This window comes from Dunckerocampus dactyliophorus, chromosome 9, assembly GCF_027744805.1.
Source record: "Dunckerocampus dactyliophorus isolate RoL2022-P2 chromosome 9, RoL_Ddac_1.1, whole genome shotgun sequence".
NCBI classification, from domain to species: Eukaryota; Metazoa; Chordata; class Actinopteri; order Syngnathiformes; family Syngnathidae; genus Dunckerocampus; species Dunckerocampus dactyliophorus.
In genome coordinates, this window is record NC_072827.1 from 24,853,364 (window position 1) to 24,879,981 (window position 26,618).

The following is a 26,618-nucleotide window of genomic DNA, read 5'->3' on the forward strand; positions in this document are numbered from 1 at the left end:
TACATTTGTTCAAGTTCTTCCCCACCTTCCCTGCCAACTGCGGGTTTAATGAAGCTGTCATTTTATGATGACTCAAGCACTCACAGCACGATTGCTAACAGTTAGCCAACGGGGAATTAGCAACACATTTAGTCGTGGCAGGTTTTTTCTAAATGCTTGTATGAGCAAATTTCAATAATTCAACGGCATCCCTTGTGATTGGCGTTTTACCTGTGATGACACAAGCTTGTTTAACCTTTTCAAAGCGTAGTAGTCCAGTACTGGGGGTTGCTGAGTCGTTTCTGTATTGCTATGCTAATTGCTCATTATCAGTACAGGAGAGGCTCCGTTTACGAATGACTTCCACTCCTACGACAACCATTTAAGTCAAGTTTTAGTGCATTTATACCTAAATTAACACCTAGGTCACTCACATTGTCCACAGAACACATGAATGATATACAGCAAACAAATAAATACAATAATTAGATGAAATAATAATGAATAAAAACAGAGCAACTCCTTACTTTTACCCCTATGGTTGTCTTGCACACTGAAGGGGCGTTGCAAGAGACGGAGAGACAGGCTTTTTGGGATTCTCAATAATGAAACCACTACACTGCTTATTTATTACTGTTCATTTCATAGAAGCATATCTTTTGACACGTTCAAGAATACCATCACTATCCTTGATGACCGCCGCCGCAGCGTTTGAGATGTTATTTTCTATCACTGTTTTCTCTCTTTCCTCTTTGCCTGTCGTCCTTTAAACCATGTATTGTTCAATGGCTTTAAAAATGAAACTGCAATACAAACTGAACAGGAGTATACCACACTCACTTGTTGTACAACAAATCTGTTCTGGCAAAATAAACACACAGTCCATTCGTGCTGCATGACTAAGCTGCTGGACGGGACAGGCTAAAAGAAAGAAGATATATATTTCACCCAACGGACAGCATGACAGATGTTGTGGTATATAGGAGCCTTAGGATGAGCATTAGCAGTAACGTTTCCAGTGTATCTGCAAAGGTTTTCTTTTGTTTCAATCTTGAGTCCACAGTAAATCCCACAATGGCTTTGGGGCGTCTCAGTTGTGGGCAATAAATTTGCTACTTCTGTGAAACAATGATGTCACAATCCCCACCTGTCTACACTTTTGACCTCTGACATTGGTGCTAACACTACAGGTTTGTGTTCATGTTACATTATGGAAACTTCTACAGCAAAATATCCTGCTAGTTCATTACATTCATTATGAACAGGGGGTTAGTTTACTTTAGATGATGAAGCTCAATTGTACAGTGGACAGGTGCACCCAATGCTTGTCCTCTCAACGCATTTTTCATACTCAGCAGTATTTGGGTTGTTTTGAGTTAGGGAAGTTGTACAAAAGACTGTTTTCAGTAGTGCCCGTTCTCTTTGTTCTTTCAAGTTAATATGTATCTAAATGTAGCTCAAAAATACTACGCTAGATGGGCACCTGAATGTTTCACGGCAGCTGCTTAGCTTTTGGGAGGAGTTGTCTTAACACGGACCTCGTGTGATGTTTTAAGTCGCAGTGTGCGTCTATAAACGTGAGTAACTTGTTAATTTCTCGCTTGTTTAATGTTAGACGCCATTTGCACCATGTTGTAATATTGTTCTGTTTTGTGTGCCTTTTACATCCAGCCGCCGAGCTGGTTGCTAACTGCTGGGCCACTTAGCCTCGTTAGCATTGACACTGAATGTCTTGTCAGCTTTGTTTGTGCTAAATATGCCACCTTATATTGTTAGCGTGCACTTTCAATGTGCTTATGTAGTGTAATGCTGACAGCTAAGATGCGTTGCTGTGTATATATGTTGTGGTGCCAGGAAGAAGGAGTCGCAGGCGGAGTGATTGGAACAACAACTGGGAACATTTATTTCGCTGCTCCTCTCGAGCTTACAATCTCACAGAGCAAAATGCACATGTGTCTCAACCGGAAAAACAAGGGTCCCTCAACCATAAGGGCCCAGGTGAAACTCCAACTCACATAAAGTTCCGATGGGTGAATTATGTCCAACATGCGCCACAATGTGTTCATATTGCTGACTATTAGGTTTATAAGCATTGCAGTAGGCCATGTGCTCATGCCCTTCGTTCCATTGTAGTGACTTTATTGGCTTTGTAAGTGTTTATGCTCACTAGTTTTGTTTTCTGTATGTTTGTTCTTTTGTAGAAAACCACACACGCATACACATACACACCCACCCACCTAACTGCGATGTGTCACATGACTACAAATAAATACAGGATAAGAAGACATAAATTTGGATGTGGACATTCCCCCCTCTGGACTGCACTCACTTGTACAGAATTGCTGTCTTGACCCGACACCTTGGAGTGATTGCTGACCAGTATTACACCCAATTAAACTGCTCACTACAGAAGTAATGTGACACCACTGGTCATAGTAAAAGTACACTTCAATGGTGACGCTTATGAAGCAGCATACGTGCTGTGTGCTCCACTATTAATCTGCTATTAATTGCATTTACAAATATTCAACAAAAGATAATTTTCTGCAGAACTTTGTCATATAAAAGTTCTTCATCTCTCTTTGTCACACAAGCTCACACAGAAACCCTCGTTCTGCTTAGCATCCAAGCCTTGTCTTCTCAGAGCTGCAGTGACACAGACCTTTGGATTACCGTATTGACATCTACACTCCTGATCAAAATTTTAAGACCAACTGAAAATGTGCGTCAAACGGCAGCTGGCAATGTGGAGCTGTTGCAGGAGCCACCCCTCGTGACTGAAGGGCTTTGTGGTAATGACTGGGGTTTTCAACAGGACATCGCTACAACTCACCATGCCTGCTGGACAAAGTGGGCCAGAGAAATATTCTTTTGGACCATCCTGCGTGTTCTCCTGATCTAAATCCAAATGAGAACATTTGGGGATGGATGGCAAGGGAGCTTTACAAATATTGACATCAGTTCCAGACAGTGGATGCCCACCGTGAAGCCATCTTCACCACCTGGTGCAACAATCCCACGAGCCTCCTGGAAACACCAGCATCCAGCAAGAATGGTGCAGAATGGTTGTTGAAATAAATTGCTTATTCAGTGGTTTTTGTCTCTTGGCCATTTTTTGTTTTTGCATTTTGAACCTCTATTAAGAACTTCCTTAAAATCCAATAGTGCAAAATGTAAATTTTTGCAATTTTTCAACAAGTCTTAAAATTTTGAAAAATACGCTTGCAAATCCTGCCGCAGTTCAGCCCTGCAAATCCTGGCCAATTTTGTTGAGTTTGAGTTTGAGTTGGGCCACAGCTTTTATGACCAACGTGCAGTACCCAGTAGGACCTCAAAAAGTAAATGCAAAGGTAATATGAGGTTTCTCTCATAACATAACACGTCAAATAGAAAATAAAAATCTTCATATATAGTTGATGAATTGTACACATTCTTGGAAACACTTCAATACTATTTTAGTCTCGTCTTGTACGACCATAAATCACACATTATTTCAAAAGAAAGTTTTAAGCACTTTTTTAGCAGAAAAGGAGGAAATTAATCAAAAAATCTTTGAACATTCAGTAAGACAAAGTGTTACTTTTTTCCCCACCAGAGATGGTTGAAAATGTGCAGTGCTGATTGTGGGGGATTAAAAGCTTTTTGTAAAATGTATGGTGCCAAATAGGGATGAGTAAGCTGTCCCAAGAGCCAGAAATTGTTCTGGGCTGTAGTGAGTGAGGTTACATTGACACATAGAGAGAAGAATGACAGCACTACCAAAATGAGCTCGTTCTCTTCCAAAGGCTGCAAAGCTTGGAAAGACACCCTTGACCACAGACCTTGGAGGAAATGACTACTCAGCCTCTTTGTTTTGACCATTTCATTTCTCCAGAAACAACATCCTAACGTATTCACAGTCATTTATTCCTTTGTCTTTTGGCATCCCCTCCATTCATCTTTCTCTCTGCTATTTTGGCGCACCCAACTTGTTAGTCTATGAAACATACAAACACAATACATACCCAAACATGCAGTGTCATAACACGAGGAAGCTGAATGGAAATGTTCGAAAAATGTAGAATTATGTGAAAAATAGGAATTTTTGGAATGTGGAAAAGCCTGAATGTTTTGATACTGGAATGTGTTGAAAAATGTGGAAAAAAATCCACTCATTTCAATCGAAATTTTTGGGCAGAGAAATACCAGATTGTGGGAAAACCAGCAATTAAATTGCCTGAATGTTGCGTAAGAGCGGAATGCTTTCATATTGAAATGGTTTGAATTGGTAGAGAAATGTGGAAGTAGTGAGAATTCACATGATCAAAGGACATTGGGTTTTGGAAAATGTGGAAAAGTAGGAATGTTTGGGATGCGGAATATTGTTTGTCAGAATTTCCTGAATGAGCTGAGGAATATGGAACATGCAAAAATTGAGAGAAAGGCAGGGGAGGACTACGTACTCATAGAATTTCTTCTTGGTTGGCAGGTCTGTTAGTGTCTTTATTAATGCGGGAATGATGTGCAGGAGAAATAAATAGCTTTGAGTGTGAATCAGGACTATGGCTGTTTCCAAATTCAGGGTCTGCATCTTTGGCAGTGTGAATTTAAGGGCTGCTGATGTCATTGCGCCGTGCAAAGTCTGTCTAAATTCGATAAAGTGTGAAGGCTCCTCCGAATGCAGCCGTGTCCTCCTTCAGCACTGGATCAGAATGTACCTTTTGACAGTCTTTCACAGCCTTACATATACCAACATTCTTTGCATGGTTCAGTCCAGCTCTGAAAAATATTTAAACATTACGATACAAAGCAGAGCCAAGGGTCGTATTGTTTTTTTTTTTTGTGAGTGATTTTGAATTTATCATGAAAATGTAATAATCATAATTTAATTTTTCTGTTAAGCTTTGTGTCATGAGCTGTGGTACTGCTCTGCTGCCATCTGTATGTGATTTGTTGCAGCACACCTGCCGACTCATGTGGGAGGAGCTCATGTACACCTGCAATCAGTTATCTCCCGGACTATTTAGACCCTGCTTTGTCACCAACCTGTTGCCAGATTGTCTTCCCATGCACACCTGATTATTACTCTCATTGTCTCGTTAATTCATTGTAGCCTTGCTTTCTGGTCTACCCTTCCTTGCCTTAGTAAGTACCTGTATTCCCTGCTTGCTGGATCGCAGCAGTGGCTTTTTGTTTGCACTTTGCATTTTTGGATTCTGCTTGGTTTTCAGCAGCTATTTCTGTTCTAGTCATTTTTGTCCTGCTGGTTTTTTCAGCAGTGTCTTTTGTTAGTCTCGTGTTTTTTGCTCCTGCTATTTCCGTGTACGCAGTGTTCTTAGTTAGTCTTTTGTTGTATATTTTTCCCGCAGCTAGGCCCAGAGTTTATGTTGTACTTTTGTTTTCAATCGAGTTTTGGGTACTTGCAGCAGAAAGTGGATATGACGATGTAGCATTAAGGGGCATTTTTCGCAAGGCTCACCGAGGTGCCCATGCAGTTGGCGGGTCGTCGCCTGTCTTGGGCTGAACGTTCACGCCGCTGCTGACTACATCTCCGCCTCTATTGCGGAGCGGCCGACCACCGCATCACCCTTTTGTCCCACCAGACCAGTTCCTCGGCCGCAGTCTCCTCCTGATGTCGTGGAGAGAAGTGAGCCGACATTAATCCAGAATCGACCTTCCTCCGGGGATCAATCCACTGTCTCGACTTGTAAGTATGCCGACAAGAAACCCGCCGTGAAGACAGCACAATTGAGACTTCAGGTTTCAGGGACTATCACTGGTGGGGATAAATGTGTACCTATTTCGGCACTTATAGATTCCGGAGCTGATGACAGTTTCTTTGATTCCGAATTTGTTGAAAGAAACAACTTTGCTAAGGTTAAACTCATGAGTCCCAAGGAGGTGCACTCGTTAGATGAGCGTTTACCAGCAGTGGTGTCTTTTCAGACCGAGCCCTTGGCTCTCCGGCTCTCGGGTAACCATCATGAAGTGATTTGATTCTTTATCATCCAATCTCAATCTGCCCCAGTAGTATTAGATCTTACCTGGCTCAGGTTACACAATCCATCGGTTGATTGGAAATGTATGAATATCAATAGTTGGAGTAGCTACTGCTATTCCAGTTGCTTACGTTTAGCGGTACCCGAGGGCCCGGTAGTGAAGGCTCCTAAGGAGAGTATTGACCTCATCAAGGTTCCGGACGAATACCACGACCTGGCTAAGGTATTTAGCAAGTATATGGCCCAGAGCTTACCACCTTATCGGCCATATAACAAACAATTCAACTTATTTCTGATGCACAGTTACCCAGAGCCAGGCTTTTTAACGTTTCTGGGCTGGAACAGCAAGCACTCAAGGACTATGTCACCTCTTCATTAGCCGCTGGACTTATTCGTCCTTCCTCTTCTCCTTTGGGGGTGGGGTTCTTCTTCGTAGAGAAGGACAAATCATTGAGACTGTACGTTGACTACCAGGACCTAAATGAAATCACGGTCAAGAGTAGCTACTCTGTTCCTCTTATGGACTCAGCATTTTCCTCGCTTCACACCGCCAAAATATTTACTAAGCTGGATCTACGCAATGCTTATCACCTGGTTTGCTTAAAGGAGGAAGATGAGTAGATGACCGCGTTTAATACCCCATTGGGACATTTCAAATATTAGTAATGCCTTTTGGTCTCACCAACACTCCAGCCGTTTTTCAAAATCTTTTAAACGACCTGAGGGACATGTTAAACCAGTTTTGTTTCGTTTATCTTGACGATATACTTATTTTCTCACATTCTCTGGAAGAGCATGTCCAGCAGGTGCGGCACGTTCTTCAGCGGCTTCTGAAGAACCGTCTTTTCGTTAAAGCAGAGAAATGTGAATTTCATGCAGCTTCTGTCTCATTCCTAGGTTATATACGTGGTGGAGAAGGACAGACGAGAAGAGCCGATCCCGCCAAAATAAGGGCGGTGGTTGAATGGCCTTCTCCCACATCAAGGAAGCACTTGCAGAGGTTTATTCGCAATTACAGCAGTAAGGCGGAAGCAGCAAAATTCGACTCTTGTAGAAAAACCATCACAAATGTCCTCTGTGTTGTACTTGGTCTGTACTATAGCCCCCATCATTTTACTTTAAATGGGTCTGGGTCATAAAATTGTGTTATATTTTGGGACAATACACACAAACGATGTTCTCTCCAAGCTGCGCGCCTGCGCAATCTCGCACTTCTCGCAGCGTTCTCGGCACACAGTACAACTGTGAATCTGGGTGAGATTTTTTCTTTATCAAATGAGAAAGGGCTGCTCTGAAAAACATGCTGCAAAGCTAAAGCAGCAAGTATGGACTGCATGTCATGTGGTGCTTCACTGTGGATGCAGTCCTAGCATACAGGACATTTTACGCTGAGTTTGCCCGAGTGTTGCCGAAGTTTTTTTTTGATTGACTTTTTAAAAAATATCTATATATATTTTGACAAAAGTAAACATATACAGCAAATATGGCATCAATTTCAAGTAAATTTCCAGTGCCACAAATGCTGCCACAACAGGCTGCTGCAAACATAAGGGAAATTTAACTACACATAATTAACAAAATAAATGGAAATAAATGGCCTTGCCGTCCTTCTGAACCCACACACATACAAACTACTACAGAATGGAAGTTGGACTACCTCAAGTTCACAGGTTTTGGACAGGTGTGATACTACAGTGTGCAAGTCTGATGGCGCTCACTGAGGTCCTAAGAATGCTCAGGTCGTTTGTATGTATGCTCCAACACTTGAAGAATTAGGGGGAACATTGCACACAAATACAGCGGTGTGAAAAAATTGTTTGCCCCATCCCGATTTTATTTTTTTGCATGTTTGTCACACTTAAATGTTTCAGATCATCAAACAAATTTAAATATTAGTCGATGACATCTCAACTGAACACTAAATGCAGTTTTTTAATGAAGTTTTTTATTATTAAAGGAGAAAAAAAATCAAAACCTACTTGGCCCAATGTGAAAAAGTGATGTTTCATACAGTCACTTAGGAACTTCATGAGCTCAGCGCTGTATGTTGGGTCACCATGGATTTTTGTGGGTTAAACTGTATTTTATTTACGTAACTACACCGTAGTTGTATATGAAGAAATAAATCCAAGCTGTATTCAAATTTAGCCAACAATAACAATTAAAAGATACCAAGTGTTTTCTTAAATGAGGCAGCTATACAGGAACCTTTGGCTTTGAGCTCATTATAAAAATTCAACAATGTTATCGTATTTTGTCTTGGCTTCACGGTGGGTTGAATTCAGGCTCCTTGACTCCAAATGTCATTTACAAAGCAAGTTTGAATGAAAAAGGGCTGAGACCTGTGAGGAAAATTAATTTAAAGATAATTGTGAAAAGGGATGAGCCTGATGAACAAGCATTAGGTCCTCCCATTTCTGGCATCTCCAGATGACTTGCTGAGCAGCAGATGGTAAAATCTAAATCACTTGGCTGCAGCTTCATGCATGGTCCTCTCCTGCCACCTGCTGGTCATACAATGGGAAGGTTATTTATTTAATTTTTTATGGTTTACTCACAAGACCCTTCTTGCCATCATATTCCCGTCATCACAGTTGAATAGAAGCTTATAACCTAAACCAGGGCTATGACTGGGGGATATTTTTGGGAATGAGTCTGTACATAAAATTAGGGATGACCACTCTTTCAACACTGGAACTGATACTGCAGCTTTGAATATATATTTCCCTGTGTATATATACTGTATAATGTATATCTAAAATGTTACCAATCTATACAGATACCAACTTTCTTTTTCTCCTTTATTGCTGTAGTGCAAGTCAGAGCTACCATGTTTTACCTAAACTAACTCCTAAATCACTCACACTGTACACAGACCACATGAAGGACATATACAATAAAGTAATATACATTTTAAATACAAGAACTAAATGAAACAGTAATCAAAAGAGAACTTTTCAAGTGCCCCCCCACCACCACTGCCTCCACCATTTTGCCCTTAGTGAGAGTAAAGTGACTTCTTGAGCAAAAAATCCAGAAACACAAATTTGTTCACTAGGTCCACAAATCAATGAATGACATCATCACACACACCCCCGCCAGTCCTCCCCCATCAGTACATCCTACCAACCCATGTGTGTCCTTTTCCCATTGTATTTCAGTACAGGGTCTTATCAGCCAAGATTGCTTCCCGGCTCAAGGTCACTCCCCCTCATTCAGCTCCCTCTGCTTGAAGTATTGATGCCAGTAGATCCATGGCTTTTGGCCACTAAAGCAAAATCGATATCCCCGAGCGCTTAGTGCTTGTGCTCTAATATCCTCCAAACACCAACTGCCAAAATGTTTATGCTGTATTCATAGCACATGGACACCCAGAATGACAAGGAATGACACAGCAGGTAAGTTAGACGGATCAGAAATCAACTATTGCGTCACGAATATCACAGGTACAAGGATATCTCTGGCCAGGACTAACACTGGTATCTTCTGTTAGGTACAAGTTAATGGCAGCTCAGCGTTTCTTTCACTTTCAGCGTATGTTTGCTGATAAGAGTGAGTTATTGATGTGGCGTTTGGATCAGGGTGAATAGCTTCATTTGGAACAAGGCCTTTCTTCTTTCACAAGGAGTGCAGACAGCTCTTTGATTGTTGTGTTTACTTAAGAGAAAACGCTGGAGGATTTGACAAAACAGCATTTGCATTGAGAGGCCAAGTTCTCAACTTCCCATCATGCTGATTGCTTTTAGATGGAGGATGTTTCACAGGTGTGTACTCAGGCCACAACTATGCCTTGCCAGATGGTGACACAATGCAAACATACTGCGAGGAGCTCATAGTCTGTGTTTGCATGAGATTAATTGATGCTTGGACCTCTTGACTTGATAAACTTCTCAGTACTGCATCCTTGTGGACAAACAATAGCCGAAAACAAGGGTGTGGGGGAGTTGTCGCTCTGCAGGCAGACGTCCCTGCTGTGTGTCTAAAATGTCGCAGTGGGAGGTACTGAGTGTCGACAGCGGGGGTGAGGACATGTTGTGGCTTTCTGGTTAAAAATGCAAATTAATAGTTTGATGAAGGTGTTCTTAAACTTTTCTTCTTAACATATTTTTACACACACCATGTTTAGGACCATGTGCAGTTTAAAGAATTATTATTAATTATTATTTTTAATAACCGATTAATCAGTCAATTATTTTCTCGATTAATTGATGAATCCGATTTTTAAAAAATAAGCACATTTTTAAATTCCGCCTCTTTATTGAGAAATACAAGATTTGAACTGACAGAGCAAATAAGTGCACAAACACCAGGTTGCCGGTCTAATATTCTGTTAAAATAATGTTAAATATTAAAAAATCGAAATGTTTGTCAAATACCTTCAGTAAAATAAGAAATGTACACAAAAATACAGTCATGATCATTTTCCTAGTCGATTAAGCTAGTTGTTTCAATTAATGGAGTAATCGGTTAGGCCAGGGGTCGGCAACTGTTACCATCAAGAGAGCCATTTTGCCTCCTCTTCTAGTATAAAAAAACAAAACGGCCACAAAACATTCCACCGGTTATAAACTTGTAAAAAGTCTAAACTTTTTAAAATGTTACCTGTTACAACCACAAAATTCAACAAACAGAAGTGCACCTACATGTGTAGGCCTACTGTGAACTAATATAAACACTTAACTCTGTAAGTCTTACTAAGTGGTTCCCATATTTGTGTAAAATAAAAAAAATGTAGACAACTTTAAGATTAAAAGTTCACATATCTGCACATCAGTGTTGTTTGCTCAATACCGTTTATGTGCTGAGTTGTCATCAATAACCATTCTATTGGTCCTGTCCTCGACTGTCCTTGCAAAGAGAGGCATTCTTTCATTTTCTGAATAATTTTCTGTTTATTTTTTAATTTGCAGAACAGATGCGCTGATATTTTTAGAAACAATTCTTTCATGTATTCTGCATCTCTGAATTGCTTCCCATGTTATGTGCAGCCCTGTGTTGCCAACTTGCCGATTTTTGCGCTAAATCTGGCGCCTTTTGGTGACTTATTTTGGGAGATTTTCTGGTATTTGGAAATGTGAAAATGAAAGCACGTATTGTTCTGAGTGGTGCGTGTACAGTCAGCTGCAGCGGCAGACTATCTGCCTCTTCTGGAGTCACTACCTCGGCGATTAGCGTGTCATGGGCTCCGAGCACATACTGTAGCTACACGATTAATCGATTACCAAAATAGTTGTTGATTCATTGGGTAATCGATTAACCATCAATTAATCCATTAATTGTTACAGCTCTAATTATGATACTACTATTATTAGACTCCTCATTGTCTTGTTGTGCTTTAAAGAAACGTCCAAAGGTCTTTCTGCCATCCTTTAAGGGAGGTCCCGGAAGGACAGTTGATGGGAACTTCTTAATAGAAATTAATAGCAGGACTGAAAATACTTCATCATGTCAAAAACATAGCACACTCACTCACTCGACAGTACATTCATTCACGTAATAAAGACAAGCTAAAAGAAAAGTCAATTAATGAATCGCTATCACTCCTCCCGTGAGCTGATGAATGATAGAAATCACCGGCGAGGCTCGCACTTTGGACACCCCTGATGTATGTGGTCCCACAGCCTTCAGATACAAAACTGAAAGCTTTTTGTGGCCCTACACGTGGCGCTCACAGCCTATGGTTAAGAAACAGTGGTTGAATTAATCTTGAAAATGTCATGAAGGTCAGCGTCTGTGATAATTCAGTGTCAAATTCCAGCCTCATTGGTTGAATGTGCGGTGGTGCGTGACTGGTCGGTTTTAAGCCGATTTCTTTTCTTTGAGCATCATTGCGGCTTGTGCGTTGTCTGTTGAACGCTCAATCACACGCAATGAAAGAATTGCAGCAGGAGATAAATAGAAACCAAAAACCGTAGCACGACATCACTGCTAGAAAGAAGAAATGGTGATGCCGACGAGAGGCGTGGGTCTGCAGGTTGTTTTGGGACAATCCATTTTATGTATTTTTTATGTCTTTTTATTCTATTGATATGAACACTGGGGAGGTAAATGTCATCATGGTCTGTGCTATAGATGTCTGCTTGGCGAATGATTGATTGTTCTGGCATTTGATCCTCCAGCTCTCGGTGAAGGATGGGGTGATGGAGTCATGAAAGCACCCATCGCTCCCCCCTCTTATCTTTTCCTATTTGCTGCGCCATCATCTGTCTCGCCTGCCATATATTTTTCTGTGTCGCTTTTCTTACACAAGTGCCTCTTGAAAACATGCTGCTTTTTAAGGTTTAAAGATTTCATCTAGGGATTTATTGTTCTAAGAGTCTGTCAGCCCCAGTCAGACGGCGATTTCAGTGGCTCTCTGTCCACTCAAAATAAATTGTGCTGGTAACATACTATGAAATATTATCAGAAAACTATTGAGAGTAAGAAAAAATATATTTAATATAAACTCCAGCTTTCCAGAAGCTTATTTAAATCACTGCAACCGCCTACATTTGTTTGGCGTTCTCCACATAAAAGTGTGCCTTTAATCGTGTAAATATAAATATCTCCCACCAGCAATGGTACTGTTGCGTCTTCCAAATCTTCTACATGGATGAAGACTCCAATTAGACAGTTAAACGTCTTGGTCAATAATGATTTGAATATTGATTTGGTTTGCCCAATTACAATTAAGTTTTTGCCTGTGTTTGTTTGTTTGTCTGTTTGTGTTCAAAATTACTTGAAAATGGATTTGGATGAAATTTTCAGGAATTGAAATGGGATATGGAAGAACTGATTACATTTTGGGGATGATCCGGATCACCGTCGAGATCCAGGATTTGTTAACATTAACATTGCGAGATAGGACCATTTTCGGCATTTGTGTATATAACTCCACAAGAAATGGTTAGAGCACTTGGGAAAAAAAATACAGGACATGTTTCCAACATGTTCAAAAACATATCAAAGACTAATCCAAAAAAATGTAGCATTATTATTTTGGTGTGAATCACAATATGGGGCGATCTATGGCAGAGGTCAAGTGCTTCTCTAGTTTATTATTTAATAATAAGCCTTATTTGTATAGTACTATGTTTGCTTTTTTCCGTTTAGTTTTAATTTCCAAAATTGGGTCGTTTGTTTCAAATGAATATTATTGTTTAAAAATATTTATTTTTACTTTCGTTGTCATTATGGGTTTTTATGCACCACCCCATGGACATATTCTTCTTGCACCACTGCGAGCGCATTGTGGGCTCTCACAGTGACCATCGATGTTGACTCGCTCCCTCAGCACTCTAAGGGTAGATCTCACCAAGTTCACTTCAGCTTTTCGGAGAAAGGGAAGGACACTTATGATGGCGGCGGAGATTCCCTCGAGTGCAACTGTTTAGGGGAAGTCCGCGAAAGCAACTCAAACTGCCATTGTGATGCAGCCAAGACGAAAACATTATATACGGAACATATTTTGAACGGAAGTTGTTTCAGAAGGATTTATTTGAGCGCTGCACCCATGATGGAGGCGACAGGAGTTTTTAAGCAGTTGTGACCTCAGGGTAAGCCAAATTTTAGTGTCATATTTTCATGTATTGTGTAACACGGGTGAGGAATCAATAATTTTGATAGTATTCTGTCATGCCATTGTATCGTGAGTTATAAATTACGGTGGCCGTCAAAGGCAAACGCGCAGCAAAGTCCAACGCTCCACACACAGAATGGCCCAAAACAACACTCACAAACTAAAAAAAACACATGCAAAGGGAAATGCTTCAAATAAAAAAGCTGCAAGCGCATAGACATAAATAACGAAATAGGTATTCTATACCAATGCCAAACGTGGCGAGGGACTTGGTGGAGAAAACCAGGTCAGCACTGAGATTACGACAAATCGGGACTTGTGTATTGCATGGACACGACTAGTCTGTGGGGGTCAGCATGTTTGCTAGTTGGTAGGGAATGAAATACTAATTTCCTTCAATCCAATACAATTTCATTGACAGTATTTACTCTATTTGATGTTTCTTGCTGGATTTGTATTATTTTTTTACATTCTGTCTCAGTTAAAATAGTCGTGCTACAAGAATTATGGTAGGATACATATGCTGTATATGCAACCCTAATGAAAAAAATGCAGTGAAATTACTGTAATGCCCACGTTCCCAAAGTGGGGTACATGTATCCCTATGGGTAGGCCACTTGTCAGTGGTGGTACGTCAATAAAAATTCGCGCGTGACACTCACAATTACGAGTGCACCTGAAGGCCTCATAGCACATAGCGCAAATCATAGCAGAAAGAAGGAAGGCGGTATGGCATGGAGTTCTTCATTGTTCTGTGGGAGTTGTATAAATAAATACGTTTGATGATTGTGTTGTGTATTAAGAGTGTTTAATCTTGAAGGTTTAATTTATGTTGGTGTTCCAATCCCCGCACTGTGAAAACCTGTCAATATATGTGCGTGTCAGGATGAGAGAGTGGAGATACGCCTGAAAATGAGGTTTTATCGCTGCTTGTATGTATTGTATTTTTGTACTTTTGATACTGCTTTATCGTTTATTCAACTTTCCCTTTCAATTTGGCATCAAATGAATATGCGGATTTAAGTCATTTAGCGTGTGGACAAAAGTGACGCTCCAGTTCAACCCATTCAAAGGGAAGGATCCCAACATCCGGCTGAAATAAAAGATATCTAGCACGAATACTTAAATACTTTATTCATCTCCAAGAGAAATTCACATAGTATCTATTTATCAGTGGTCATGTAAAACTTTTATCAAAATTTGGCCATGCACGATAAAAAATTTTGAACCACAATTACTTACCATCCAATTAATTAACTAATTAATCATGTTTAATATTTCAATTTAATGACATGTAAAAATGGTTTATGTTAAGTGTGCAGCAGTAGGGCTTAAAGTCATATGTCTAAAGGGGTACGCGACTATAAAAAGTTTGGGAACCACTGCTGTAGTGTAACCATTTAACAATAGTCAATGAAATTAAATACTCTGGTATTTTGTAAGTTGAGTTAAGTAAATAGTAAGTAATATCTGTTTGTGTCCTTTTACCATTCACTTCACCCACCTTTGACCTTCAAGGGAACATGCTTTGTGTGCGATGGCACTTGTGGCTTCGGCCCGGGGCTCCACCGTGGGTTTCCTCTCACCAGAGAGTTCACAAGTTGGCCTCGCTGCAAGAAGCCAGAACTCTACCCTCAAATAAAGTCAAAAGCTTGCTTTACCCCTTTACTGATGTTGACGCCTACATGGACAGGTATTGTTGATTGTGTAGAACTTCATTCTTTGCTTGGTTTTAAACTGTTAAGATAACATACTGTAAGAAACAAGGTACTGTTTATGTTTTAAATACACTTTCAGCTCTGTGGATAGAACACAGTTCCAGCTTTTCCATCCATCTGTCGAGGACATTCTAAAAGCTGAGAAGCTCTTCTGTCCTTCACCATCTCATAAGATTGATTACTATGTGTCAGCTGAGAGGATGGACCACGCACCTACGCTTAAACAACCGGAGGTCAGTCGAACGCTTTGGGCACACTGCAAACCCTTAACTTGTCATCCATGAAGGTTCTTGTCTTATCTGCAACATGTCCAGTGCTGCTTTGTAAGATTGCTCTTGCGTTCAGTTAACTGTTGGATTGCAAGTAGTGCACTGTTATATTCACACAGTTATTTGTGTTAATAGTAGATGTTTCAAGTGGTAGAAACTGTGATGTCCTATATCCTATAAGCTCTTCTACACCTTACACCAGGGGTCACCGATGTTGGGGACTTTGCCGGTCTATCGTGGGAATGAGGTTTTAAGTAGAGCTACAATATGCAAAAGCAAGAAGGGGGAGTGAGACCAAAAACATTTGGAACTTGTAATTTAAACCCCAAAAAAACTGAAATAGGTTGTTTATCACCTGATCAAAAGTTTAAGACCACAGGCTATAAAAGCCAAAATCTGCTCAAAATGTTCATTTTCTGTCAGGCATTCACACTGTCATGCCCTCCTGATGGCTAAAGTTCAGGAACTTTCTCTTTTTGAACGTGGTCGGATTGTCAAGCTGCATAAGCAAGGCCTCTCGCAGTGTACCATTGCCGCTGAGGTTGGGCACAGTAAGACAGTCATTCTAAATTTTTTTGAAAGATCCTGAGCTTTATGGAACAAAAAAGTCAAGTGGTAGACCCAAAAAAATCACACCTGCCCTGACCCGGAGGATCCAATTGGCTGTCCATCAAGACACAGGGCAGTCTTCGACCCAAATTAAGGCCCTTACTGGTGCCGACTGCAGCGCAATAACCATCAGATGGCATCTGCGGGAAAAGGGTTTATACAACTAATTCAAAGACCTCGTATCCTTCAACGCCACAAAAGTGCCCGTTTAGACTTTGCCAGAGAGCATCAAACATGGGACATTGAAAGGTGGAAAAGAGTTTTATTCTCTGATGAGAAAAAATGTAACCTTGACGGTCCAGATGGCTTCCAACGTTACTGGCATGACAAGGAGATCCCACCTGAGATGTTTTATACCCGGCACAGTGGAGGGGGGTCCATCATGGTCCGGGGTGCTTTTTCATTCAGTGGAACACTGGAGCTTTAGGTGGTGTGAGGTCGTCAAACGGCGAATGCTTACGTGCAGATGTTGCAGCGGGCATCCCTCATGACTGAGGGCCCTTGTCTGTGTGGTAACAGCTGGGTTCTTCAACAGGGCAACGCTGCAGTTCACAATGCTTGCTTGACGAAGCACTTCTTCAGGGAGAATAACATCACTCTTTTGGACCATCCTGCATGTTCCTCTGATTTAAATCCCAGAGAGAACATTTGGGGATGGATGGCAAGACAAGTTTATAAAAATGACCATCAGTTCCAGACAGTTGATGGCCTTTGTGAAGCCATCTACATCACTTGGAGCAATGTTCCCACTAGCCTCCTGGGAACACTCGCATCAAGAATGCCCAAACCAATTTTTTAAGTGATTAATTGATTTTTGGAGCAATGGTCTTATACTTTTGATCAGCTGATAAACGACCTATTTCAGTTGAATTGCTGTTTTCAATAAATTACTTTTTCAAAATGCTTTTTGTCTCACTCCCCCTTCTTGTTTTTGCATATTGTAGCTCTACTTACAGTAAAACCTCATTCAGATCCAAGTGTGCAAAATGAAAATTCCAGCAATTTTTCTTAAGCTTTTGATCAGATCAGGTCTGTGTATATTGTTTGTATATGTATATATATATGTGTGTGTGTGTGTGTGTGTGTGTGTGTGAGTGTGTGTGTATATATACAGTATATACAGTGTGTGTGTGTGTGTGTATATGTGTATATATATATATATATATATATATATATATATATATAATGCAAAGTATTGTGATATCGATTTTGTCCCACCCCTACCAGGTAGATTGATTGGTATTCATGAATAGAGATTAAAATACAACACAATGCCCTCTCCCCAATACATAAAAAAAAAATTATATATTTTTTTGGGCTCACATTTTTCACGTTAGTATTGTAAGTCTTGAATGACTCGGGTAAAGAAATAGATTAAAAACTTTATTGACAGTGGTGTTGACTGGAAGCTTTTAGAACAAGATGTTCTACTGATTAGGGCTGTTTGGCATGCCATGTGCCAGCACTACACTGGTCAGGCGATGATGTATTCATAGCTTACTGGCAGAAAGCTCTTACACCAATCTATTTTGTGTCTAAGAGATGGATGAGCCAGAGCTGTGTCCTGAAGGGCTTGGCGGTCACAGCCACTGCAGCAACCACGTTACACGTTACAAATGTTTTGGACTTCATTTGAGGTTCTATACAAATTAACAAGGCAGATGTTTCATTTAAAAAAAAAAAAAAAAGAGCATAACTATACATTTTACCGACAAAGGAAGGTGCACACAAATGTGCTTTGCTACGAGCAATGCCACTTTGGTTATGTAGTGTGTACTTTGGTAGCAGAGCATATGGGATAATACTGTGCTTATCTAATATTTGCATGATGTTGGTGTTTATCTCCAGGTGTGTTTCATCGGCCGAAGTAATGTGGGAAAGTCAGCGCTTATCAAAGCACTCTTCTCCTTGAGTCCTAATGTGGAAGTCAGAATCTCCAAAACCCCCGTGAGTAGTCCAAACGGACATGGATGTGCTCGCTGTTGCAGTAGCACAAGACTACAGTACATATAGTAAATTTCAGGTTTTCATGTGTCTCTCACATACACTGCAGTTATTTGATGTAGAGCCAAGCTGTGTAAAATAATAGTTGTTCATGCAATCAATATTTGTGCTGTTCTGGTGCCTCGCTTGAAAGAGACTCTTATCACCTCAGCTGCGGAAAAGAGACAGAATTGAATCAGGTTTCTAAAATTGGTCTCAACACTTAATAATTCATTGACAGTTAATCTGTTTTTTCGATGTTAAATAGCAAAGCTGTATACAGTAGATCCCTGCTCTTCCGAGGGATTATGTTCAAAGACCGCCCACCAACAGTGGAAAAAAATGCGAGAAATTTATCTGGCTCAAGGGCCACAACAAAATCAAGATTTGATCAAATGTTTAAGACCACAGCCTTTTAAAGCCAAAATCTTGGCAAAAATGTGGATTCAATGTCATTTTTTGTCAGGTATTCACACTGTCATGATCTCTTTGAAGGCGGTTGGATTGTTGATCTGTATAAGCACAGCCTCTCGCAGCGCGCCATTGTTGCAGAGGTTGGACGCAGTAAGACATTTCAAATGATCTTGAGTGTTATAGAACAAAAATGTCAAGTGGTAGACCCCAAACAAATGTCACCGGCCCTGAGTCGGAGGATCCGATTGGCTGTCAAGACACGGGACCATCCTCGCCCAAATGAAGGGTGTTACTGTTGCCGAGTGCAGTTCAATAACGAGAGAAGGGGTTTAAGAACAAAACATGTCTTAAAGGCCTCGTCTCCTTCAACACCACAAAATTGCACGAGAGCACCAAACATTTGACATTGAAAGCAAGAAGAAAGTTTTATTCTTTGATGAGGAAAAATGTAACCTCGATGGTCCTGGTGGCTTCCAACATTACTGACATGACAAGGTGATCCCACCGGAGATGTTTTTCACACAACACAGTGGAGGGGGCGCCATCATGATCTGGAGTGCTTTTTCCTTCGCTGGAACAATGGTTGTCAGGTTGTGCAGGGACGTCAAACGGCAGATGGCTATGTGGAGATGTATCAGGAGGCAACCTTCACAACTGAAGGACCCTCATCTGTGGTAATGACAACACTGCAGTTCACAATGGCCGCCTGACAAAGGACTTCTTCCAGAAATACACTAGCCTCACTTTTTTTGTGCCATCCTGTGTGGTCCCCTGATCTAAATCCAATTGAGAACATTTGGGGATGTATGGCAAGGAAAGTTTACAAACATGGACATCAGTTCCAGACAGTGGGTGCTCTCCGTGAAGCCATCTTCACGACCTGGAGCAACATTCCCACTAGCCTCCTGGAAACGCTCATCAAGCATGCCCAAACCAATTTTCCAGGTGATTAACAAGAATCGCACAGCTGCTCATTACTGAGTCCTTTTTGAACATTTTATTCTTATTTTAGAGGATTTTAACTATGGTCTTAAACTTTTGGTCGGTCGATGAACAGCCTGTTTCACTTTAATGCTTGTTTGCAATAAATTGCTTAAACAATTTTTTTTGTCTCATTCCCATTTCTTCTTTTTTAAGCTCTACTTAGAACCTGTAATTACAGTATTAATTAAATAATGTAACAATAGTTGTGATTGTAGGAATGAAAGGTTGGTGTGTTCTGTATAACCAGCATTGTGGATTATCCTGACTTATTTTGTAGTACAGTTAGTAAGTGAAGTGTACTTAGTAGTTATTTTAAAAGTAGCTTGCAGGCTGAAATAAGAGCAGGCGCCCCTCGTTTAGAGTATCTTTTTATGGGTTTGTCAGTCGCATATTTTTCACCATTTGCCAGTTTTGGAACCAACCCCCTCAAATAGTGGGGATCAACTCTATAAGTATGTCTTACATTATATCATTTAGACTGCCTGACATGAATGATTTGTATGAATCATGACTGACTAGTTCTATAAAAAGTAACAATCAAATCACAGTAAACATTTGTTTCATCTCAGGGTCACACAAAAAAGATGAACTTCTTCAGAGTGGGCAAGGCTTTCACCCTTGTGGATATGCCAGGTTATGGACACAGAGCACCCAGAGATTTTGTGGATATGGTGGAACCATATCTCTACTCAAGGAAAAAGTAAGATGTTGATTAAGCTCACTGGCAGAATATGTGTGTGGAGTTGAATGTTGGATTAAATATGTGATGTAGGAGCCAAAAAAAAGTACGCATCAGCTCATCAGGGAAGTGAATTATCCCTGAAAACCCCTGAAATACACTTCTTATCTATGAAGACATTGCATGGAGTTTGCAAGTTCAACGTTAGGGATGTTCCGCCTTTGGGTGAAATTTTAGGATGAACCTAAAAGTCACTGCAACTTTACAGATGAACTTAAATTGACCTTCTCTAAACTTTTCAATGCACATGTACAACTGTCCAGTGTTCCAGTAAAAATCTCTAATAACAACCAAGGCTACTGTTGCAGCTGTAACACACGCCAAGCTAAAACTGGACTCTGAACCCCCGACTTCCTGTCTGTCCCGCCACTCAATTCCCCTAGGGAACACATTTATAGCACACGAGCACAAGTCTTATTATGACTTAAATGGCATATTTTCTCTGATTATATCTACTGTATTGGGTAATACGAGTGTAAAGGTGAGTATAGGATGTTACTTATGTCTGGAGGGCTCTAATAATGTTAAACACATTTAGAAGGTTGTAAACATGTTCTCTGTTCTCTAACTACAAAAATATTCCAGTAAAAAATAAGGAGTCTTACTTTGCGGAAATTCAGTTATCACGGTCAGGTCTGGAATCGATGAATCGCAATAAACGAGGGATCATTTTACATTTGCAATAATGACTGTGCTGCAATATCACCCACCTCTCTCTTATTATTGTTTGCTCGCTACGAAGGAAGCTAACAAGCTAAATAGTCGGCACAAGTTGTGGTTGCTCACAGAGTTGACATCACATTACATGCCCAACACTGACAAAGAGGGTGTCCAAAGTGTGGCACGTGGGCCATTTGTGGCCCGTAGCTCGATTGTTATTAGCCTGTGGCACTTTATAGAAATAATATTTAATCATGAAATAATAATAATGTTTCTTCAAGGTTGGCCGGTATGACCAAGGTGTGTCATCTATGATTGGAGCAAAAAATGTCCTGGTTCAATTAGAGTTGATATTATATATTATGACAGTCCTTTTCATCATGCTGTTCTCATTTTGTCATCATGAGACCAAGACCACACCGAACAACAACTGACCAACAATACTTTGCATTGATAGGCTTCAAACAGAAGGAAGTGGCCACTGAGCTTAGAGTGTCATCAGCAGGTTGCAACAGAGATACAGAGAGACTGAAGGAGTCGCATCACAGTAAGGCATACTGTTTGCCTTTCTGTGAAAGTGTGTTGGTTGATTCATGGATCACACACCTGTTGCCATTCAGCTCCTTGCTAGAGAACAGCAAGTTGTGTAAAAGTACTGAAACATTGAACAGTTGGATATGTGCATTCGAAAGTTCACCTGTCAAGGTTATAGTGCATTTTTAGGTTCATCCCAAAATGTTACCCAAAATCCGAATATCCTCAAGCCCAAAAGACTCACCTGATTTTCTGAGCAACGGCTTTGTATCTTTGGTTTCTTGCAGTCTTGTCAGGACATTCTTGTTGGTCGATGGCAGCGTTGGTCTTCAGAGGATTGATCGGATTGCCCTTGAGATGTGTGAAGAGACAAGATGTCCATATGTGGTAAGACACTCACCCTATTCAATCGGGGGGTGACAGTAGATAGATACTTTTATTTATCTCCAAGAGAAATTCACGTTTCCAGCAGCTCTGCAAAGGTGTCCTAATAAACGTAATCACTTAAAAATAAACCAAACAAAGCAAAATAGGATAGTTAAGAGAACTATAAGAAAATAGAATAACAATAAATCTGTAACAAATCACTTACATTTCAATAATACATACATAATAAATAATAATAATCCATCCACTAATCCATCATCATGGTTTTGGTACCTTCCCCGGTTTTAAGATTGTACTTCGCTTCATTGTAGGTACAGTCAGGGAACAAAATGCAAAACATAATGTAAAACTTTGTATTTTGAATCCACTAAAAATGCAGTCAGAATATCCAAGAATAAACCAAAAATTTTCATTACAGCGACATCTGGTTCATTCTGCCTTTAGTGTGACTCCACACTACTCCAAATTGACACCTGTCAAAGAAACTCTCTCTTCCTTTCAAACCTCTCTACCACCCTGTTTTGAAATTCGTTCCCTTACTGTACCGAAAAAAGCACCAACTCATGGCCTTAATACCGAGGTATATATGGAACCTTGAGGATGCCGTCACCCCTAGTAGGTAGTGACATACTATTCAAACTTCCTGTTATTTTCAAAACATCCTGTCTTCTTGGACATGGTAATGCCTTTACTTTTACTGTTAGCCGTCCGAATGCTGGAGCCAATAGGCCTGCAAAATAGGCTACATGTTGCTGCAGTCCTTCATTTATATTCTGCTACAAAAAAATGGTGGTTGGCTTTCATATGGCAGCTTTTGGTCTTGGCACAATAGGCCATCCTCCACTTCTTCCTAAAAGAACAGGATACATATTTGCCTTACGATCTGGTGGGAGAGAACAAAGTGAGAACTTCCAAAATATTTCTGTGTGCATTCGTGAAACGATTTACACATTTATTGGGCAGAAATGAATCTGTGGCTGATTCTTTCTTATCAAAGAAAAAAAGATGTGATAGTTTTTCCTTTATTTGGTAGAGGAAATGCTCTTCTCAATGCTCTTCAGATTCAGGCTTCTTCAACATTTTTGTCATTTTTCTTCTGATTCTGACGTCATCACTGAATTAATGGTGAACGTGCTCATTCAGCTATTTAAAAACTCTCGACCCTTTCTGAAAGGCCCCCGCTGTGACTGTATAATGAAGCGGCCCCATTCTTTAGGCACTATAGTCAATTATTCGTGCTCTCAGGCTATTAAACGTTTGAACCGTCATTAAGTCTCTGACAGTACGCTTTTAGGAAAGATGGACTATTACTGGGGAGAAAAAAAGAAAACTTAAATCTTTTAGTTTAAATGGTCCTCTTCTATCTACCTACCTACAGACAATGGGAGAAATAATTATTTGATCCCCTGCAGATGTTTGAGTTTGTATTTTTTTGTATTTGGCTTGTATTTGATCATCAAATAAAACATGACTTAGTACTTGGTGGAGATATACTTGGTAAGGACACAGGTCAGATGTTTCCTGTCGTTGGTAGGACTGGGAATCATCGGTTACCTCACAATACAATACAATGTGATTCGCATTCCATGAATGACGATAATATATTGATACGGCAATAGGGTGTAACAAAACCAAAATATATATATACTAATATGCTAATAAATATATATTTCATAGTTTATATTTTGCGCAGAATTTAATTGGAGTGCAAACAAAACTAATGCAACAACAATGATACTTTTTTTTTTGGTGTCTGACAAACAGTGACATTATTTTAAACTCATTTAGAAAACACAACATCTCATGTCTCTCAAATGTCTTTAAAAGAACATCAAAATAAATATGTAGTGTAGCATAGTGACAGAGAGAGACAGAGATCCGGATCAGGTTGAGCAACATGTTGGCAATAAAAGAAGTAAACACTCTTGATTGAACAACACAGCATTTGCCATTTGAATAGAAAAATCAACATTTCTCTTATGAAGCAAGGTTTCCCACGAGTTCAGGGAGGGCGATGGTGAACAGGTGGCTGTGAATGCTTGCCGTGCTGACAGTTTGGCACACACCATGGAGATTTGGCTCATTTTAGATGGGTGTAATGCACATAGTTGTGCTGCCAATCCCACAAGTGCATGTTACACATTTCAATCATCAATCAATCATGATTACACAACCCTTCATACATACAAATGATCAATCACACCTTGTCCAGACTCCAGTTGTTTGTTTCTTGTGTTAATTTAATTGCAGTACTCCTACATGGCCGGCAGGTGTCAAAATGAGACCTGGTGAATGCAAAAAAAAAGAAAACAATTCGATACAGTCTGTCATAGTTTGTTATCATCTGACAAACATTGTTTTCACAGATGGTGGTGACCAAGATTGATAAATGTGGTCGTGGCCGATTGCTGACAAACCTATTGAATTTCCAAGATGTCATTAAAAGTGAGACCACAAGCTGCTTCCCCCAGCCATTTCTGGTCAGGTTAGTGTCTTTTTCTTTGCCCACTTCAAGGTTGTGTGTGGTGATGTCCTGTTTTTTGTTTCTTTTCATTAAATTAATCTTTCTTTCTTTTTTAAAAAATTTTATTCAACGATTTATCAATCCTAAACCACAATACTTAAATTGTACAAGGTTAATTGGCTCCTGACCCGTCCATGATAAGTGAATTTCCGCAAAGTAGGATTCGTTATTTATAAAAAGAATATTTTTGTAGTTAGGGCACAGAAAACTAGTTTACAACCTTGTAAATATGGTAACATTATAAGAGCTCCTGACACATGAAATAACCCCCCTATAGTCACCTTTACACTCGCAATACCCAAAATAGGAGAAAAAATAAGAGTGCCGTATTTTCCGGACTATAGAGTGCACCTGAATATAAACCACACCCACTAAAAAAGAAAAAAATGACCGAAAAACATGCTAACCGAGATTCCACTGTAATTCATGATTAATAAAATATGTTAGATATTATATTCTCAGATAAGTGGTAGGTGGATGAATGGATGGATTAGATATCATACTAATTTGCTTTGTCAGCTATAACACAAAGCTAAGATGTTGCTTTATTCAGGTAGCTTAGACTATATTGACCTGCATTAGATTGGTTTTAGCATATTTAATGCACAAAATGCCCACCCACATATTTTAATTTTTCTGTATGTGGCCCTCGGTGGAAAAAGTTTGGACATCCTTGGAAAATAGGATGACATTGAGGCAAATCTGCTGCGTGTACTGATAGTATGTTGAACCACATATATCGTGTGTCACTCAAAAGACAGTTGGGTTTAATTGAATTTTAACAGCAGGTGGCAGTGGTGAGCATCAAAGGCCAGGCTAGGGGCATGTCTGACTAGTACTACTTTTCAAGTGGATTCTTCTCTGGATGGAAAGACTATGGTGGACAAAATAACAATCGGAAAGTTACAACAAAAGATTACAGGCTGAGTGTATGTTCATGGCGGGCCACAAAGAATACCATACACCGTTGCGGTCCGAGTTTGTATGCACTTAATGAACATAAATCAAGATATTTTGGGTTTTCTCGAATTGCCACAGAGTCCAAATAACACATCAAATACAGAGGGTAAGTTTACCCCCCTAAATCCCGTTAATGTTACTGGCATGCAGAGTGTGAGTCACATACAAACAATAGTGACTATTTGGGGTATAACAGGACATTGTATTACTTATTTCTGTCAATCAAATACTAATTAATTTATAACCTTTGTCTTATATTATTTTTTCTGGAATTTGTTCATGATTAATTTGCTACAAAAATTCTTGACTATTCATATAAAGGGGTAAACTTACAAAATCAGCAGGAGGTCAAATACTTGCCTGTCCCCACTGTGAATCGCCGTGATCTCATGGAGAAAATCACCCATATACCGTCTACTAAAATGTAAAAAAGTGTCTGTTTGAGCCACTAATAACATAATAAAGCACCAGTGCAGTCTGAGTGAGTGATTAGCGTCTACATTGGGATCCTTTTATTTTTTTCATGTTCCTTTTACTACTTGCTTAGGTTAATTACAATTTACTTTACCAACCTTTTTGATCTTTTCTTTTTTTTTTTTACCCCCCTGTGACAGCTCTCTTCAGTTTTCTGGGATCTACCTCCTGAGGTGCTTCATTGCTCATGTGACGGGAAAAATCCAGTTTACGGACACCTCTCAAAACTGATAAGGTATTAGCTGTGTTTGTAAGAGTGGGGCTGGGTCTTGGTCAAGGTACTTTCAAGTTATTCTCTCTTGAGAGACTTCTTTTTAAAAACGCACAGAGTTGAAGATATGTTCACCTTTGTAATGTGTTTCATATGTGTGTTTTGGAAAGAAACCTTGTAAATATAGTTACACTGGCACAGTTCAACATGTTTGAAAAGAACCAGCTGCCTACTTGCCTGCCTACCCCTTCTCTGTGGTTCAGCAATTACTCAGTATGTATATTTATCTGCTGTGTGTGTTTAAATGACATCTGCTTGGTTCGTTTGTTTATGGCGATCCTCAAAAATATTGTAAAAAAACCCACTGACTGTTCCTGTATTGTCTACTATTTTTTTTGCACTACTTTAAACTACAAAGCAAAGGCTGCAAAAATAAAGGCATCTCTTAGAGAATAAATAGAGTTAGATATTTGTCTCAGTGCATTTAGGGTAATGAGAGGCATACAATACATTGCTACCACAATTGCCTACTTATCACTGACTACCAGAATGCAACTGTTACATTTTGAATACACAAATGAAGTTTTGATGTCAACCCCTTAAAATTGCTGAATTTTTTTCGCTAAAGCATTTTAAA

General features: G+C 39.8%; 1 protein-coding gene across 1 annotated transcript; it reads left to right on the forward strand.

The window, feature by feature from the left end:
- The first annotated feature begins 13,239 nt into the window (after positions 1–13,239).
- On the forward strand, positions 13,240–26,422 carry gtpbp8 (GTP binding protein 8 (putative)). Its single transcript, XM_054787904.1, has 8 exons — positions 13,240–13,492; positions 15,034–15,208; positions 15,313–15,466; positions 17,960–18,058; positions 20,062–20,192; positions 21,713–21,812; positions 24,179–24,297; positions 25,911–26,422. The coding sequence occupies exons 2-8, from the start codon at positions 15,039–15,041 to the stop codon at positions 25,999–26,001; spliced, it is 864 nt and encodes a 287-aa protein (XP_054643879.1). The 5' UTR covers positions 13,240–13,492; positions 15,034–15,038; the 3' UTR covers positions 26,002–26,422.
- Positions 26,423–26,618: the final 196 nt, after the last annotated feature.